At 32.7% G+C, this 20,681-nt stretch overlaps 1 protein-coding gene across 1 annotated transcript; it reads left to right on the forward strand.

The window, feature by feature from the left end:
- Positions 1-1,339: 1,339 nt before the first annotated feature.
- On the forward strand, positions 1,340-9,445 carry LOC115712142 (uncharacterized). The gene is made up of 5 exons (XM_030640385.2): positions 1,340-1,849; positions 5,041-5,542; positions 5,622-5,823; positions 8,194-8,700; positions 8,800-9,445. Exons 1-5 carry the CDS (start codon positions 1,522-1,524, stop codon positions 9,205-9,207), a joined length of 1,947 nt encoding a protein of 648 aa, XP_030496245.2. The 5' UTR covers positions 1,340-1,521; the 3' UTR covers positions 9,208-9,445.
- Positions 9,446-20,681: the final 11,236 nt, after the last annotated feature.

Consider the following 20,681-nt stretch of genomic DNA (forward strand, 5'->3'; position numbering starts at 1 on the left):
CTAGAAACTGTAACTCATGCTCTACTTGACTGTTCCAGGGTGAGACAGGTTTGGAAACTTTCTCCTTTATACCACTTTTATATTTCTCATAGAAATTCAGATATTAAAGATTTCATGTTGTCTGCTTACACTGATCTTAATGCTGATGATTTCTCTTTGTTAATGTGTACTGTCTGGTCTATTTGGGAATTTAGAAATAAAAAACTTTTCAGGAATGCTAACCCCGATGCAGGCAGTTTGGTTCAATGGATTACTACTTATTTATCTCAATACAGGGAAGCACAGGTTGGTCACACTCGTGTTGCTCCGACAGCTCAGAATTGTAACCAAGCTTCGGTTCCTCGAGTAAGGGAAGGTTCTTACCAGTTATGCACGGATGCAGCCATTAATGATAGGAATGGTAAAGTTGGGCTGGGGGCAGTTATCAAAGATTGGAATGGCCAAGTTTTAGCTGGAGTCTCAATGCCTTTCTCAGCTAAATTCGATCCTCTTATGGCTGAAGCTATGGCTCTAAGGCTGGGGTTAAATTGGTGCTGCAATGTAAGGCTCCCACTCTCCAGCATTTGCACAGATTGCCAGCAACTGGTCTACAAAATATTTAGTCGCAAGAGAGAGCGCTCTGCTCTGGCGGATGTCATCTCAGACATCAAAAATTCCTTGTCACACCTCCCTATTGCTGCGGTCTATCATATTCCAAGGGACAGTAACATCCATGCACATCATATGGCGAAAGGAGCTTTAGGGCTTGATAAGGAATTGGTTTGGAAAGATGCTTGTCCAAATCTTCTTGTTGTAACTTGAGTTTCATTGTCTTATCCTCTCAGTTACAACCGTCAAAAAAAAAAAAAAAGGAAATCAACATGGAATAATAAAAACTTTCCAAACCTCTTTTATATATACAACAAATTTCCACGTTTTAATTTGTACCTCTCAAGGATTATTATATAGTGAATTAAAGAGAAATGCTAGAGGATTATAGTGGTGTGGTACAATTTAATATCGACTTTAATATATTTTTAATTTAATAATTAATCAATTATTATAATAGTGAATTAATATCGACCTGACATGACACACTACTTTTAATATTATCATAAACCAACAAAAAGGTGACTACTGTATTCGGTCTACTATAAGAAACAAATATGACACGAGTCTATTCGATATATATAAATGATTAAGGCCACACACATATATAGGAAGGACTGCTTTCCACGAAAGCCACCATATGTTAAAACGAGCTAGAGCTACACATCCGATTACGTACGTATACAGATTACAATTTAATAAAATATAATATGCTCTTTATATATATTATATTACTATCTCAGCTGTTAGCTTGATATATATTTATATATATATAGGTTCACCTCACCAGCTACACGAATTCATATATGAAGAAAAGAAGAGAAAAACACATACAAGAGATACAAGCCCATCATATAATATATATATATCTAACTTTTTCTACTTCCACCAATTTTGTTATTTTTTGTCTTCATTTATTTGATTCAAATTAAGATGGAATATTTGGATCAACGGCCCATAAAAATAGGAGTTGGCACAATAAGTACAAGGGCTTCTTCTTCTGATCATCATATTAATGATGGTGGTCTTTGTAATAATCGTTCTGAGTCCTTCCGGACGCTGGAGATGGGTGTACCGAAATCTGAATCGGCAGAGGTGAGATTAGCATGGCTTCGTTCACAAATAATTGGTGGCAATTACGAAGTGGAATATAAGTCTCCTTTTGGAAAACGAACCATTGTCTATGCCGACCACACCGCTTCTGGCCGATCTCTTCTCTACATTGAGAATTTCATCATCAATAATGTTCTTCCTTTCTATGGTACGGACTCAATTTACCTCTCCCCACTTCAATATTTTATAATAATACTAGTCGGCAACTACGTGTGAGTTACGTTGTTTGTTCTTTTTGTGTTTTTTTTTTAATTTTTTTTTTTCATATTAAAAAATTACATAGGTTAAGTTTTGATTATAATATTTAAATTATTACTTATATATAATTTATACTCAAAGAAGATAATTTAGCAATCTTTTGTTTTGATTCTTCAATAGAGTATGAAGTTCTTGTACATTTCAATTTTCATTTTACCTTGATCAATTTAAGTTTGTACTATCCAACACTTTGATAACAATTTAGAAACACTTTCAATATATTTAGTATTTTCTGGAGAAATAAATTATATAAGTTAGTAGTGTTGTCATTTATTTGACAATTTATTGTTACACTAAATGAATATATCAATTGTGGATTTATTTTTTCTATTTAAAATAATTGATATAATAATTAATAAAAATATTATAAGTTTTATTGAATTATATATTTACATAAAATATTATATTACATATGAGTAAGTTTTAAGCTCTATTTCTTTAGATAAGATGGTTAGCAACTTTATCTTTTTTTGTTTCTTCAATATAGTATACATTGAAATTCTTGTATTTTTGAGTCTTCATCTTCTCTTGATTAGCATAATTTGTAGTATCTAACAATTAGTTTACTACTATAAATATCAAAATTTGCGACGGTCCTAAAAATGATTTTTTTCGGGGATCATCGCTAAAAAAATTAAATAACTATTGAAAACCGTCGAGAAAAATTTAGTATTCCCGACGGTTTAAAATCGCAGTAAATAAAATAAGCGACGTTTTTTAATAAAATATAATTTTTTAATAAACCCTTATGGGCAACGGTTTAATCATTAACTTTTACACACGTCCCACACTTCTAAAGTTGACTCTTTCCTCTCAGTCCTACTTATCTCATAGTTATATTTCATTAATTTTAAAAGTTTGATAATATTTTAATTAATAATAATAAAAAAGTAATTAGTAATCAAATGATGTAATAGTATGAAATATGAAGATATAAATTACATTATTAGTAGGTTTTAACAAACTTATTAATAATTTTCATTAAAAAAAATACAAAACAACTTATTTCTGTTATTATATTTGAGTAATTTTTTTTTATTATTATAATTATTATTTTTAAAAAATAACTTCATTTCATTATTGTAGGTTTTAACAAATCTACTAATATTTTTCATTCAAAAAAACCTACTAATTATATATGTTTCTGTTATTATATTCAAGTAATTTTATTATTATTATTATTATTATTATTATTATTTAATAAAATAACTTCCAAAAATACCACTAATAAACAAAAAACTTAAAGGAAAACAACTTAATAGATACATATTCTTTAACAACAAATAGTTTCAATCAATAATTTCCATTTTTTTAAAAAAAAATCAATATTTACCAAAATATTTTGTACTCTTACCCATTCGTATTTTTCATATATCATATTTTAATATATTTTCGTATATGCGGCTCAAGGCATACTTTCAGTTGGAGTCTTGGTTTTGGACAGACTCAGAGTTCTTGATGACTTTTCAATCAAGTAAAAACATAATTATATAACTTGGAAGAATTGTCACTATTATTCTTGGATATGAATTACTTATTATATATATATAACTCTCTTCTTCTAACTTTTAGTGCAACATTAAGTTAATGATTTAAGGAATCTTATGAGGAATGAAAGGATATCCCGTAAAAATATATAGCAAATGGATTATATATACATATATTTGTGAAGTTGATGACAATAAATAAAAGATAGTTTGTGTGAATAGGTGTTTATTGTGAATAGTTGTACCTATATGTGGGAGGATGCAACTCTTAGTAATTTATATTTCTGTTAAAATTAACTTTTTATTGGAGAATATTCTGTTAAAAAACATAACAATCTGTTAAATGCACAACAAAAATGGTTAAATAGCTATTTATATAATAGGTAAGATATTAACATGTCTAATAAAATAATATGGTTGCTTCTATAATTGCACCTCTTAAAAGTATTAATGATACCTTTGATCTGCTTTAACATCTAGAATAATTAATTTTTAGTATAATTTTTTTTTTTCATATTTTACCAAATTAATTTTGACAAATAAAATTTAACAGTTAAAATTAATGTTAAAAAAAGTCTATTTTGCTATTATTCTCGTATAAAATAAAATCCTCATCCATATAACACATTGTTTAATTTTATTTATGGTGTGTTATAAATTTTTTAAATTTTACAAAATGTCTTAAATAATAATAAAATATATGACTATAAAAAAATTCACTACAAAAAATCTTATTTTTAGTCACAATAAAACTTGTGACTATAAAAGCTAGTGAAAAAATTGTGACTAATTATAAGTCATAATTCCTATGGTGTGATTAAAAGGTTCGAAGATAAAAGTATTAGAGACAAAAATTATAATTTGTTGTGACTAAATGTATTTTTAGTCATATTTAATCACAAAAAAATATATTGTGATTAAATAGTTATCACTAAAAATAGCATTTTTTTTAATAATTAATTAAAAAATTATTTTAGATACAAGAAATAAATAAAAGCATTTTTTTTTAAAGGTAAAATGAGTGCTTGTAAAATTTTCCAATTATATATTATTTTATGGATAAATAGAATTTTGAATGAATAGTCCATAGAGTTCATCCATTTACAATAATTTTGAAACATATCTATATAAATATAATATATGTATTTATATATTGAGCTCACAATTATTGGTGTCTCTAATTTATTATAGTCAATTACATTTTGTGCAAGTTGGAAATATAAACTTATTTAATGTATACAACAACATATATTTACCATAAATATAATTTCGTTTATTCAATATATAAAATTTCGTTCTGACTGGTCGTTTCATATATATGATTTTTTAATTTTAGAAAATATATGTACTTAAGAAACAATAAAAATAAATAAATAAGACAATGAAAGTAAAATAATTAAATATGTGTATACACTATAATAACGAGCCCCATACCAATGGCCTGCTTTTGATTATTTTGTTGTTTTTTCAAAATTAAAATAAACGTTGTTTTTCACATTTTAAACAACATATTATTATATGAGCCTAATTATCATTATATACTTATATCTTATATTATATTTTTCTTATTATATTATATACCGTACGTGTGTAGGGAACACACACACGTGCGACAGTCACGTGGGTCTCCGAACGACAAAAATGGTTCATGAAGCAGGGAACTACGTGAAGAAATGTTTGGGAGGTGGAGAAGAGGATGCCCTCTTGTTTTGTGGATCAGGCACCACTGCCGCCATAAAGAGACTCCAAGAGGTTATGGGGCTTACAGTGCCATCCATACTTAGAGAAAGAGTGATGAAGAGTCTAACCAATGAAGAGAAATGGGTTGTTTTTGTTGGACCTTTTGAGCACCATTCCAACCTTCTCTCATGGCGACAAAGCTTGGCTGAAGTAGTTGAGATCGGTTTAGACCAAAATGGGTTATTAGATATGGAAACTTTAAGATTGGAGCTTGAGTCTTATAAATATGCAAATAGACCTATTTTGGGCTCTTTCTCTGCCTGTAGTAATGTCACTGGGATTTACTCTGATACAAGAGCAATAGCCCAACTTCTTCACAAGTATGGAGGCTTTGCATGCTTTGATTTCGCAGCTAGGTACATGATCCACTTTTAACACCCAACCAAACAATTTTTGTTATTATTTTATATGTAATTACTATATATTTGTATGCAGTGGTCCATATGTTGAGATAGAGATGAGATCGGGGGAGATGGAGGGATATGATGCTGTTTTTGTGAGCCCACACAAGTTTGTTGGTGGGCCTGGAACCCCAGGCATACTCTTAATGAGCAAGGCCCTATATCAGCTCAGGACTTCACCCCCATCAACTTGTGGAGGTGGAACTGTTGCTTACGTTAATGGCTTCTCTGAAAAGGTAATTAGGTTAATCAGGTACTTATAACTATTTCTATTATTGATAAAATTAAGAGTGTAGGAACTTATTTTATTTTATTTTGTTTATTTGTTTTTATATTGATTTTTTTTAAAAAAAGAAAAAAAAAACAAATGTTTGAAATTAACATCTTAAAATTCTTAAAATTCTTTTGAAAACAAAAAATGAAGTTCTTGAAATTGTGTTTTTCATTCTAATTCTAAAATATAAACACAACCAAAAAATAAACTAAGCGTACGTGTTGCAACCATTTTTTTGTTTGGAATGAATAACTTCATTATTAAACTATCAAAATATCATATACCTTAAATGTATATATATAGTCAGCTTCTTAATGCTAAGTGGAGGTGTTTTCCTGTTTAGAGAAATTATATTTCAGTTTTTATCATTATTTATAAAATTAATTTATATTTAATAAATTAAAATTATAAAATATCATTAAAATAATCAAATACGTACTAAAATATAAGGAGTAACAATAATAAAAAGATTCTCTATTTTAATCTTTTAGCTATTGAATCTTAAAAAAAAATAAAAGCATCGCATCATTAGACATGCTCTAACTACCAAACTACAAAGATGGAAGTTGCCCAAGTAATTAATTATAGAAAGAAGGTATGTGTCAGCTATAATTAATTGGGTGGCAATAACTCCCATTTACTCCACACCTACATTTTCCAAAACATGTGTTAAATAAGGTAGCTATTAGGCACCGGTGCCTAGCACCTTCTCGATATATTGACACATAGGAAGGTGATAGACACCACTAGTGTCCTTTAGCATTTCTCCTTAATATTATATGGGGTTTTTTTATTTTTACATTACAAAACAGTTCTTTTTTTTTATATATATTTTTACGAAATTCTACATAGAAATCTCTATTGCAACTAGCGCTACAATCTATATTGCAACCAAAAAATCATCTAGAAATCCCTATTGCAACTAACGCTGCAACCGGCCAGTTTAGAAACTCAAACCGTAAATTTGAAAAAAAAAAATTAAAAAAATAGTATATGAGATAATTTCCCATATTATTTTATAACTGATTAGTAGTTTTAAATATTACCTATTAAATTAATTTGTGTGAAACTCAATATTAAAATATATCAATAATAATATATGTTATTTTTGAAAACTTCTACACCTAAAAATACTCTTTAATATTTCTCAACAAAGAAATATAAAAACTACGTCCATGTAAAAAGATATGACAAAGTTCAACATAGTACTTCTCACCATATATATTAAATAACAATTATTAATAAATTTGTGGGTTTTTTTTATTATTTTGTAGTATAATTATCTAATAATTTTTTTATATAAATTTATTTAATTTGTGGGATTTTTTTTTTAATATTTTACACTATAATTATCCTATTAAATTAATTTTTTTAATGTAACTTTTTTTACTGGAGGCTACTGGCCCCATATAATATAGTGTAAGTCCCTTCCCGAATTACTTGTGAATTGTGATAATATTTGGTATTTTTTTCTTAATAAAAATAGAGTAATTTTCGGTATAAATACTTAAGTTTAATTCTAGTTGCAAATAAATATTTAAATTTGATTTTTGTCGGTAATAATACTTAAGTTATAATTCTAGAACTTTTGTAGGTACCTAACTGTTGGGTGTGTTAAGTAAATTGCCAATTCCTAATTAGTCCAAGTCATTAAATTTGTATTTTTTAAAAATAAATAATTTAAATATACCAATAAGAAAATGACACGTGGATAATAACTTAATATTTAACGGTTAGGTACCTACAAAGTTCCAAAAATATAAATTAAGTATTATTACCGCCAAAAATTAAACTTAGAGAAATTTAAGTATTTATGCCGCAAATTACTCGTAAAAATAACATATATATTATATTATGATAATTACTTGAGTAGTGCAGATGTATTAAAAATAACTTTAATTAGAGTTATTATTTTTAAAGATTTTTCATTTTTACACTTCAAAACAGTTTTTTTTTTTTGTATATTTACGAAATTCTACATAGAAACTCCTATTGCAACTAGCGTTGCAACCTAAATTGCAACAAAAAATCGTATAGAAACTCCTATTGCAACTAGCGCTGCAACCACTTTAGAAACCCAAACTGTAAATTTGAAAAAAAAAATTAAAAAAAATAGTATATAAGGTAATTTCTCTTATTTTTAATGTATTATTATTTTTTTATATTTATATTTAATATTATCTTCATATTAAAAAAGAAATAAATTAGAAAATAATATTTAATATAAATATAAAATTAAACAAATCGTTTTTAATACATAAAACGAAGCATTATCCTATATTATATTATATTATAGTTAAAAATATTAGTACATATGTATGCATGAATGCAGGACACATTATATTATGAGGAGATTGAAGAAAGGGAAAATGCTGGGACACCACAAATAATACAAACAATAAGAGCAGCATTGGCCTTTTGGGTGAAAGAATACATTGGTTATGAAGTGATTGAAAAATATGAGCATTTCTATGTAGAAAAGGCACTAAAGAGGCTTCTCCCAAATAAGAACATACAAATTTTAGGAAACACAAGTGTGAAACGACAAGCTATACTATCATTTCTCATTTATTCCACAACAAATTCTTACCTATCAACAGACCACACTATTAAAGACGGACATGCTCATAATGAGAGAGAAGAATCCAGGCTTTACATGTGGGAAGAGACTGGCAACAATAGTGGTAAGCCTCTTCATGGAGCTTTCGTTGCAGCTCTTCTCAGTGATCTATTCGGTATCCAAGCTCGTGGTGGTTGTGCTTGTGCGGGACCCTATGGCCACACTCTGCTCGGAGTTAATGAGGCTAACTCTCATACCTATAGATCTGTTATAAAAGAGGTGACTTTACAATATTTAAATTTAAGTTTGATTTATTAATCTCTGCTGTGTAGAGACTTAGAAAAGAGGGCTTAACTAAATTAATTATATGATTAATAGGGCTACACTGGCGTGAAACCTGGATGGACAAGAATCAGTTTTCCGTATTATATGCCCAATGAAGAATTTGAGTTCATTTTGGCAACGTTGGAATTCATAGCTACTTATGGACAACGGTTTCTGGCTCTTTATCACTTTGATTTGAGAACAGGGAACTGGACTGCCAAAGACAAGGCACTTTTATGCCTCATTAAGAATAATGCCTCCAATGTACATCAACATCATGGTGTGCCTGTAACTAATTATAATAGTACAGAGGCAAAAGAACCTAAGCATGATGGAAATGGAATTGTCACTGAGTTTGAGTTGTATTTAAAGACTGCCGTTGAGATTGCTGGTCACCTCCCCAAGTTCCCACCACAACGCACACTTCAGGGAGAATTTGATTTTTTGCAATTTAGGGTATAATAACTTTTAATACAACATGTCTCTAATATATTCGTTCTCAACTTAATATAATTGCTCCAAAAAAGGAGTAATATTTGTTTTGTTGCATTAATATTTTTATCCACCTTCCCTCAAATGTAATCTGTATATATAGATGGAGTGCATGTCTCTGTCAACTCTTCACAAGTTTGCATTAAAGGCCACCATGATATGCATGTCGTTTAAGTCTTTCATTTATTATTTTTCTATTTCTTTTTTCAATAAGCAGCTTGTAATATTTAAGAAACATGTTGTCCTGAAATTTAGTACAGTGATAGCGGACCTTATTAATTGTTGATTATCACACGTGTAAATAATAATAATAATAAATTATAAAAGTGACATAGGAATTTATAGAGGTTCGGCCCCCATGATGAACGGGTAATGACCTACTCCCCTTTTAGTTGTATTTACTCTTGAGATAAAATCATGCAGATTACAAGCTTAGACCTTATAATTTCTCGCGCGCAATGGCTCTCTTTAGTATTACAGTAGTGAGAATAAAGTGTTACAGATGAAGAACTTGTGAGATCTTGTGAAGAACTTATGAAAAACAAAATCGAATTAGTGTCTAGGAATTCACACACAGAGAGAGAGAGAGAGAGAGAGAGAGAGAGAGAGAGAGAGAGAGAGAGAGAGAGAGAGAGAGAGAGAGAGAGAGAGAGAGAGAGAGAACTATAGGCGTGTAGAACTGTCGCTTAAAATTTATAATCTACGCAAGTCTGCGTATCTATTGCAGTTATTTACTCACACAGATAAGGTCGAACCACGAAGAATTGATATTGAGTACTACTTAATTAGATTTGTGTTTCTATTTGGTTGAATCAAAAACATGATTGGAAAATAAATTAACAGAAAATAAAACAAAAATAAAAGAAATAATTTGTAAGTGTGTTTGACTATGGATGAATGATTAGGAATACGAATCTTGTTATTTTAGTTATCCAATTGTTAATGCAATATATTAGTTTTCTCCATTTAAGTGATGACAGATTATAAAAATAATCCTAACTCTTCTCAGATCACTAAGGTCCTAAATCATGTATTATCTACTTGCATCTCTGAAATAAATTAACATATAATTTGCATTGATTACATAATTTAAATGTCACACAAGCTATGTAAATGCTCTCGTTTTATATCAAAACTTATGTTTGTTGTATTAAAGCATTCTTAATATTCACTTCTCAGTTTTATATTAGGATCATAGATCACATTCAAGATGACCAGTCTAAAACATGTATTAAAGCAAATAATCAAATCACAATAATCCAGAGAAGAAAAATTAATAATCGCATTAACTAAATTTGAAAAACATCAACTAACATTCATCATATCCCTAAATTAGAAATTTAGTTCATACTATTCATGTTCACATCCATAATAAAACTATTAAAAAACAGAAATTAACATAAAAGAAATAAAAAGAGAAGAAAGAAACTTATTGTGGAAAGGATCGGAGTTGCCACTTTCGATCTAGCCATCGTCCTTTTCTACTTCTAGGGTTCAATCTTTGAGTGTTTTCCCTTTCCAACTCAAAGTTCCTTTAAATAGAGTTAATTGAAACTCAAAATATCACAAAATACGAAATTATCCTTGACTCGTACAGACTCCCTAACCGCGGCAACTTCAATAAGTCGAAATTGGTTGTCTCTACCCACCATCTCGTCGCGGCCATAAGTGGCCCTCTCACTGCGACAAGATTGCATGGCCGCGGGCTCATTCTTCCTCATCGCGGGCAATGAACAAAATGCAAAAATACCCATTCCGTAGCATTCTCGTCGTGGCCATATGTCAGGTTGCTGCGGCGAGATTGCTAAAAAATTTGTCTTTAAGCCTGATTTGTCTCGCCTCAGTTCTTTTTTTTAAATATTGATGCAATTGACTTGTAAAAACCACGGGAGCCTGAAAACACAAAAAATCAGCATAATTTTATCCTAAAAGCATTAAAAATGACTAAAACAACTCTAAATATCAACCAGAAACTTAGGCTAAAAATAGCCTAACAAATTCCCCCAAACTAATTCCTTACTCGTCCTTAAGTAAGACTAAAACTAAAGACCACAAACAAACAAACTAACAGATAACTGAGCCCCCAAATAATTAAATTACCACTGCCACTTATGAAACATCATTCAATAGGTTAAATCAGAATTTTAATTCAAAAACTCCAACAATTAACTCGGATGCTTCTTTCGAACTACAATGTATAAATATAAATTTAATATCAATATTTGAAAAATATCACAAATATTTTACATCTCATCAATTCTCTACCATCCAATGTTCAATATGCTCGCATGACCTATCTCTCTCCACTAATGTCGACCACCCTCATTCTGAATCATAAGGTTCTTTCTAGGCTGTAATGTTTTGGCTTAGGTAAAAAGTAGATGAAAAGTCATTTAGGCTCTATTATACCATAAGCACATTGTAAACCAATAAAGCATCCATATAATTTCACAATTTCTCGTATTTACACAAGAAAAATTATTTTAATCGATTGAGAAAGTCCACTTTTCGAATCCAACAACGCTGTTTTTTTTTTCTTTCTCTGTTTTTGCTTTCTTTTTTCATTAGTTCCACTTCTTGTCAGGGAGAAATTTTTTTTATTTTTTTGTCTTTTCAGTGATGTTGAAAACACTTTCACATTACACAACTTTTCTCAATCTCCCACTTTTCACTTGATTTCCCCCATAACAATCCACTCTTCCAAACGTATTTATGCACTTATGGCATAATTCAAGGTTCATTGGGAATACATGCAGTGAATGGGAATAATATAAGCTCAAAGAGTGGTTAAAATTTTCAAACAAGTTTGGGCTCATATTTGCGTAAACTAAGGATACAACACAAGGGTCAGCTCGAAAGGCTCAATTGTTCCAATAAAATTTCCTTAATTATTCCAAGTTATAGATATTAGGGATTTTGCCTCAAGAAAATATATCATGAAAGTTCTATTACATCCAAACAAACAGTCCACAAACTAAAGTAGAATACAAACAATATTCTCTAATATTGACAATTTACATCGATACACAATTTCAAGTAAGTAACTAAATTAATCCAAAGAATTTACGAATTAAGCACACAGTTTACATCTCAATCCATTTCACAATTAACATTGGCAACTCAATTAATCAGTTATCATCGGCTCAATTATCAATACTCTAAATACATTAAACTTAACTAAATAAGAAACATAACACTAAACAAAAATAGAAAAAAAAAATAGTAGAAATTTTTAAGTTCCCTCCTCAAAACTAAAAGTATAGATTGTCCCCAATGTGTCATGTAAAATAAAGAAAGAGGGGCTTACCTGCAACCCCCATCAGAAAGAGTTCGGTGGTGGTGGTGGTTGGTCATAAGGATAGAATCATGGTGGATTTGCCAAATAATTAGGGTCCTCTATCCTTATATTCATCCGAGTGATCAAAGAATTCAGCTGTTGAACTTGTCCTTCATTAAAAATTCTCCTTTGCGCCATGTAGTTTTGCATAATGAGATAGTTCAGTTGACCTTGTATGTACAGCATGACTGGGTCAATAGGGCCAGCAATGCATTGTGGTAACTCTTCATCATGCACTTCTTCACACTCAGGAGGATTTATTGGGGCTCCTTGTTGTTGTGGTATTGGGTTCTAACGAGGAGAAGGTTCTCCATATGGATATGGATCTTTAAATCTAGATATTGTCCGTGCATTGATTAAGCATTGTGGAGGGACCTTCGAGTCATATGAAAATTCACAAATTCCATAGGCCTCACATAAATTAGTAATGATGTCACCTAACCTAAGTCCTCCACCAAAAGCTCCTCCCACCATTGTATCAAAACTTCTCCGAATAATGTCACCCACATTTAGATTGAAATCCTTCATAATGGCATGTACATATTTCAACTGATCCATCTAAGAATCTGAAAAGTGTTTACTTGGCACCAACCTGCCACTCACAAAGGAGAACCAAGCACGAGCCACTTGGTTCAACTCACACCAATACAATTGATAAGGTTCTCCATCATATTCATAAAACATTATGCTCGGGTACCCAATTGTTTCAGCCACATCAACATAGTTAATTTTTTCATCCTCTTCAATAATTCTCAAATGTTGTTCCTCATATGGGAAGGTAGAAAGCGAATACAAAGCATGAATCGCCCGCGTTGTGACTAGAATATCGGTTCCCCTTAATTTCACCACTTTATTCTTTCTCTCAAGCCAATTAGCAAAAAATTCAAGGGTTAAAGTTTGGTTCGCCCTTTCCTTGACATCAACAAATTGCTCGCAATCTCTTCTTTGAATTTGGAGCCCAATAGTTTCAAACAATAGGTGATTAGGCACATGCAAATTACTATATTCAATACCCCTATCTTGGGCCTCAAGGCTTACAAACCTCGCCATATCCAATGTTGGCCTTCCCGAATCTCTTGGAGGGCTGGATGATGATGCACCCGCTGCACTTACCCTTGATTGCTTTAGACCCATTATTTAAAACTCAAGTTCACACCAAAACTTCCAGAAAAACTCAACAGCACCTCCCCTCAATTTTCTCACTTTTGGGTGACTTCCCAATTAATTATCAATTAGTGTATATCCACACAATCAACCTCAACAACAAATTAATCCAAAATAAACACCATCCACACACCAATTCTTCAAAAAGCACCAAAAATCTAATACAATCTCACAATTTTTGAAGAATAAATATGAGAAATACTTACATTGATGAGAGACAATTTAGACAACATCTATTGTTGACTATTCTTGAGAATCTTGAGGTTGAAGATGATGAATAGTGAACTTCTTATTTTTGAGTAAGAATGGGTGATTTTAGGAATGATTTTTAAGGGAAAAAGATGGATTGATGAAAGAAAAGATATTTGGAAGTGAATGGGAGTGAAGATTTGAGGAAAAATGAAGAGATTGTGGTTTTTGAGATGAGAATTTGAATTTTTGGTGATGAAGGTAATGATTTTGGGTAGAGACAGTTAGGGCTAGGTTTAGAAAGTGTTTAGGGTTGAATAAGAGGTTTAAAAGTGTTTTAGCCTGAGTTGGGCCTTTAAATAGTCGTCATGGGCTCTTTCACCGCAATGAGCATTGGCCTCGTCGTGACCAAATCACTTGAACCAAATTTTTAGGGATTTTTGCCCATTTTTTACTGCATCCATAAATCAGGCTTGTCGCGGCCAGGTTTAATTTGTTGCGGCCACTATACGTGGTCCCGAAAAAAAATCGACTTTTAACGCTTTGCACGGTTTGAAAATTATATAAAAATTCTACAAATTCAAAGAACAGAAATTAAAAAGCTAAAAAGGAATAAAATTTCAAATGTCTCAAACTTAATTAAAGTAATAAATAACTTGGGGTGTCTCCCAAGATCGCTGTCGTTATCGTCATATAGTCGGACGTTGATCTTCTCTTCATAGCGGTGCCAATAGGAAGGCAGACTTGGCTTGGTCAATCTAACTACCCAAGTAGAGCTTTAATCTTTCACCAATGACTTTGAAAGTCTTCGGTTTCTCGCCCTTCGGTTCCACCACTCCATATGGGAATACTCTAACCACCAAAAAAGGTTCAGACCACCTTGACTTTAACTTTCCAAGAAATAGTTTCAACCTCGAAATAAATAATAACACTTGTTGTCCAGGTTAGAACTCTTTTTTGACCAACTTTTTATTGTGCCACTTCTTTGTCTTCTCTTTGTAAATCTTGTCTTTCTCAAAGGTCTCGTTTTGAAATTCTTCTAACTCATTCAGTTGCAGCAGTCTCTTTTCACTTATTGCTGCCAAATCCATGTTCATGGTCCTCATGGCCCAAAATGCCTTATGTTATAGTTCTACTAATAGATGGCATGCTTCCCTGAACACCAACCAATATGGTGACATACCAATAGGTGTTTAAAATGCAATTATGTAAGCCCATAAAGCATCATCTAGCTGTTGGAAGTTATTTTACCAGGATCTTAGATCTACTCACAAGTATGTTGATTTAAATACCTAAGTATGAACTTCTAAAACGATATGAAATTAAACACATAAGAGTATCAGAAATCTTACAGTGATTGCAGCGGAATATATATGTCTCCTCCCACTCAGATCTCTAACCCTTGATTCCTTTCTGTAGCAGAGTATAATCAAGATCTGAGCCCGAAAGTCCTTCTTTGTTGTCTCTGAAATCTACACAGCCTTCCTCACTATGATTGAGGTATTACTTGATGTGTGTGAGCACTACTCTAGCACTCATACATTTCGAAACAGTGTAGGTATAGAGAGAGAGAGGGTGGCGGCTCAGAGAGAATTTTCTGAGAGAAAATTCTTTCAGAATAATGCTGTGAAAAGCTTTTTCAGAGATGTAAAAATTGTGTGAAACTCTGAAGCCTTTGCCTTCTATTTATAGAAGACCACCAAGGGCTATGATTGACATTTTGAACTGAGAAAATCAAGGGAAAAGGAAGGTAAAGGGGGCCGGCCTAGGCAATGTGGAAACAAGGCTTGCCTCTTTTCCAACTTTCCTTTTCCTACACTTGATAGTTTCCCTTTTTGTGAAATGTTGCCAATTCCACTGTTCAACCATATTAATGATAAATCTAATTACTTAATAATTAAAAATAATTATCAAATAATATATTATCATCTATTTTATTAATAATGAAACTAATTAAAGTTTCCTAATTAATAAATATGCCCTTCAAAATCTCTATTTACTGTTTTGCCCTTAATGAGTGCTAAATTCTCAAACTGACAAGTTTATCTTGAGAATTCCTAATTGATTAATTAAAATCAATTAAATGAGTCCTACAAGTAATATCATCTCAACTAGTGAGGGGACCATGGGTCTATATATCCGAGCTTCCAATAAGCAGATCTTGAATTTACCACTTAAATTCACTGACTTATTAATTCTTCGTTGAATCCACACATAGAACTCAGAATTGCACTCTCAGTATATAGAATGCTCTATATGTTCCACCATATAGACACATTATTAGTTATCCATTGTTATAATCCTAATGTGATCAATGATCCTCTATATGGATGATCTACACTGTAAAGGGACTTAGATTATCGTAACACCCTACAATGTATTTTATCCTTAAAACACTTAACCCTGTATAAATGATATTTCAACTAAGTGAAATGAGTACTCAATCATTTATCTCGTTTGGTTAAGCTCGAAGGAAATCACCCTTTGCTTACTATTCGCCAGATAGAAGCTATAGACTCCATATTTATGTTAGCGCTCCCACTCAATCGCACTACCGTGTTCCCAAAATGTATGTATTGCCCAGACTAAAGTTTTAGGCTTAACTAACAAATCAAAGAACACGAATAACACTCTTGAAATTAAGCCTAACCATATCAGGATTTAGATCATGTGATCTAGGATCAACTTCTGATATTGAATTGAATAGATGTTTACGGTAAGTTTCAAAATCTAATTCAAAGTTCAATATCGGTCCATTCCAATGCATACTCCATGCATCCAACCTGAGCTTTACTTTAACCTATGTTCTGGAAAGAACATAACATTTCTCCAAATGTAAGTAAACTCTGTTGTAGATTGTCATATCAGTGAAACCCAGTGTTCTGATAAATCTAGGAATACTTTATTCACATAGTCATGTTTATTTTCCACTGTGTTGACAACACAATAAACATGTTCAAGTATGTGAAAGGGGTTTGGATGAATTTATAAATCAAATAGACAAGCAATTGATTAAGTGAACCAAAACATACACAAGTGAATGAAAAATTACTTCTGTTACTTTATTGATATAGAATAATCTGGATTACATTGAAACAGAGTTTTATTTAGGGCATAAAACCCAACAAACTCCCACTTGCACTAATATAAAACAAATCAGTACATTTCAATTAATCCTAAATTCTGACGGTGCTTTTCGAATGAAGTTACTGCCAAGACTTTGGTGAATGGATCAGCCAAGTTATCCTGCGTATCCACTTTCTCCACCAGTACATCCCCTCTTGCCACATATTCTCTGATAATATGATACTTTCTTTCTATGTGCTTACTTCTCTTGTGGCTCCGAGGTTCCTTACTGTTGGCTATAGCTCCAGTGTTATCACAAAGCAGGACTAGAGGCCTTTCCATTCCAGGAACTACACCAAGACTGGTGAAGAACTTCCTAAGCCAGACAACCTCTTTAGCTGCTTCAGCCGCAGCTATGTATTCTGCCTCCATGGTAGAATCTGAAATTGTAGTTTGTTTAGCACTTCTCCAAACCACTGCTCCACCCCCAAGAGTAAACACCATCCCAGATGTAGATTTCCTGTCTTCAAGACATCCCTGGAAATCTGAGTCTGTATAGCCTAAGGGATTCAAAGCACCACCCTTGTAGACTAATACATAATCTCTTGTACTCTTTAAGTATTTCAAAATATACTTAACCGCGTTCCAATGTACCCTTCCTGGATTTGACTGATACCTGCTCACGATTCCAACTGCATAGCAGATGTCAGGTCTAGTGCATAGCATAGCATACATCAGACTCCCAACTGCAGAAGCATAAGGAATTTTTGCCATGTCTTCTATCTCTTGAGGATCAGTAGGACACTGTTCCTTAGATAGACGGATACCATGTCTAGAGGGCATGTTTGCCCCTTTGGTATTGGTCATGGAAAATCTCTCAAGAACTTTGTCAATGTAGGCTATTTGAGAGAGAGCAAGGGATCTGTTCTTTCGGTTTCTGACAATCTGAATACCAAGAACATAGGCTGCCTCACCCAAGTCTTTCATGTCGAATTGAGTGTCAAGCCATTCCTTGATGTGAGTCATTTTCTTGACATTGTTTCCAATGATCAAAATGTCATCAACATAAAGGACCAGGAATACTACTACCTGGTTTTCCTTGAGTTGGTAAACACAAGGTTCATCTTCATTCTGATGAAAGCCGTAGGTCTTGATGATCTCATCAAACCTTTTGTTCCATGAGCGAGAAGCTTGCTTAAGCCCATATATGGACCTATTTAACTTGCAAACTTTATTCTCCTGCCCAGGAAGAACATAACCTTCTGGTTGCTCCATATAGATGGTTTCTTCAAGAAGCCCATTAAGAAAAGCTGTCTTGACATCCATTTGCCAGATTTCATAATCTAAAGCGGCAGCTATGGAGAGAAGAATTCGGATGGATTTGAGCATGGCAACAGGACTAAAAGTTTCCTCATAGTCCACACCTTCTCTTTGGGTATAACCCTTGGCGACCAGTCTAGCTTTGAAAGTTTCGACTTCGCCTCCAGCACCTCTTTTCTTCTTGTAGACCCATTTACATCCAATTGGACGAAAATCTTCAGGTGGTTCTACATATTCCCAGACTTTGTTCTTCTTCATGGAATCCATTTCTGAATCCATACCGGCTGACCATCGCTTCCGTTGCAGACTTTCCATTGCCTGTTTATAGGTCAATGGGTCGTCATCAATACTGTCACCAACGACCATATTGATTTCACCATCCAAGCCATAACGAGATGGTTTCGTTGAAACCCTCCCACTACGACGAGGAGCGGTGACTTTCTGAACAGGAGCTTTAGTAGTAGTTTTCTCAGTTGCTACAACTGAGGGAGTGGGATGTTCCTCTTCTTGAGTAGAAGAAGATGGTACATTTGAAGGAACAGTATCTGTGAGCATTTCCTCTAATACAATTTCACTTTTCGGTTTGTTGTCTTTCATATAGTTCTCTTCAAGGAAAGTAGCATTTGTAGAGACAAACACTTTGTTATCCTTGTGACTATAGAATAGTCCACCCCTAGTCTCTTTAGAATTTCCGACAAACATGCAAACCTCAGTTCGCGATTCCAGTTTGCTTTCTTTCTTTCTTAAGACGTGAGCAGGGCACCCCCAAATCCTATAATGGCGCAAACTAGGTGTGCGACCATTCCATAGTTCGACGGGTGTCTTAGGGACTGCTTTAGATGGAATAACATTCAAAATGTCATTTGCCATTTGAATAGCATATCCCCAGAAGGACGTAGACAGAGTTGAGTAACTCAGCATAGACCTAACCATTTCTAAGAGAGTGCGATTTCTTCTTTCTGCAACTCCATTCTGCTGTGGAGTGCTAGGGGCAGTATATTGGGATTCAATTCCAAGTTCAATTAAATGATCTTTGAATTGCATATCCATATATTCTCCACCCCTATCAGTTCGCAAGATCTTTAATGTTTTACCTAATTGGTTTTGAGCCAAAGCATGAAATTCCTGAAACTTTTCAAACGTTTGATTTCTTTGCATTAGGTAAAGAAAACTATATCTAGAGAAATCGTCAATGAAAGTGACGAAGTACTCATAACCTCCTCTGGCTTTTACATTCAGTGGTCCGCAAACATCTGAATGTACTAACCCTAGGGGTTCTTTGGCACGCTCTTCCTTTGCAGAGAAAGAACGTTTGGTCATTTTTCCTTCTAGGCAAGACTCGCAGACTGGCAGCTCTCCTAAGACAACATTTTTTAATGGACCGTCTTTGGTTAGCCTATTGAGTCTATCAAAGCCTATATGACCTAAACGTAAATGCCATAGATAAGTTTGATCATCATTATCAATCTCTTTTCTCTTAAGGCTTCTAGGTCTAGCTACATTGAAAAGTTCAGTATTTAGTGAGATTTGAGTATCAGGTCTTAAAACATAAAGCCCTCGTTCCATGTTTGCAACACATATATGAAATCCATTACGAGAAATTGAACAATTTGAACTCGAAAAATTCAATATATAAAATTGTGTCTGTAAACATGAAACACTAATCAAGTTTCTACTAAAATTAGGAATATATAAAACATTCTCTAAAAGTAAAAACTTCTTAGAATTAAACTTGATTCGGGCTGTTCCTCTTGCTTTAACTGATACCAACTCGCCATTTCCAACTTTAAGCTTTAACTCATCTGGGTGAAGATTCTCCCAAGTTTCAAGCAGCTGTAATGAAGAACATACATGGTTAGTAGATCCAGAATCAACAATCCAGGAGGATTTGTCGTTCTCTAAAACACATGATTCAAATACAAAAGCATCACCTTCGTTTGAATTGTCTAGAAGCCTGGGACATTGTTCTTCTTTATGTCCCTTTCCATTACAATTAGCACATAGAACATGATGTCTGACATTTGTACTTGAAGAAGCAGCTTTGTTGGAGCCCTCATGCTTAATCTTCTTCCTCTGATTAAAACTTGCAATGCTAGCAGGTCTCATTGCAATCAGATCCCGCTCATGGGCCCTCAACTCAGACTCGAGTTTGTCCATGTCGGAGGAGTTAGGATTGTTCAATAAGTAATATAGAATAAAACTGTTATACTCCTGAGGAAGATTATAAAGTATGAGTTTCACCCATTGTTCCTTTGATAAATCAATTCCTAGTAGATTTGCCTTTTGGAATTTCAGATTCATCAACAATAGGTGCGAGTTAATGCAACTACCAGGATGCATTTTCACACTATTGAGTTCTTTTGCAAAG

This window comes from Cannabis sativa, chromosome 4 (assembly GCF_029168945.1).
Source record: "Cannabis sativa cultivar Pink pepper isolate KNU-18-1 chromosome 4, ASM2916894v1, whole genome shotgun sequence".
Classification (NCBI taxonomy): Eukaryota; Viridiplantae; Streptophyta; class Magnoliopsida; order Rosales; family Cannabaceae; genus Cannabis; species Cannabis sativa.

Bases quoted from the DNA above. Each gene is read 5' to 3' on its own strand.
- LOC115712142 (XM_030640385.2), top strand. From the start codon at position 1,522: ATGGAATATTTGGATCAACGGCCCATAAAAATAGGAGTTGGCACAATA. The intron at 1,850-5,040 runs GTACGGACTCAA...GTACGTGTGTAG, and splicing joins TAATGTTCTTCCTTTCTATG to GGAACACACACACGTGCGAC. The intron at 5,824-8,193 runs GTAATTAGGTTA...GCATGAATGCAG, and splicing joins TTAATGGCTTCTCTGAAAAG to GACACATTATATTATGAGGA.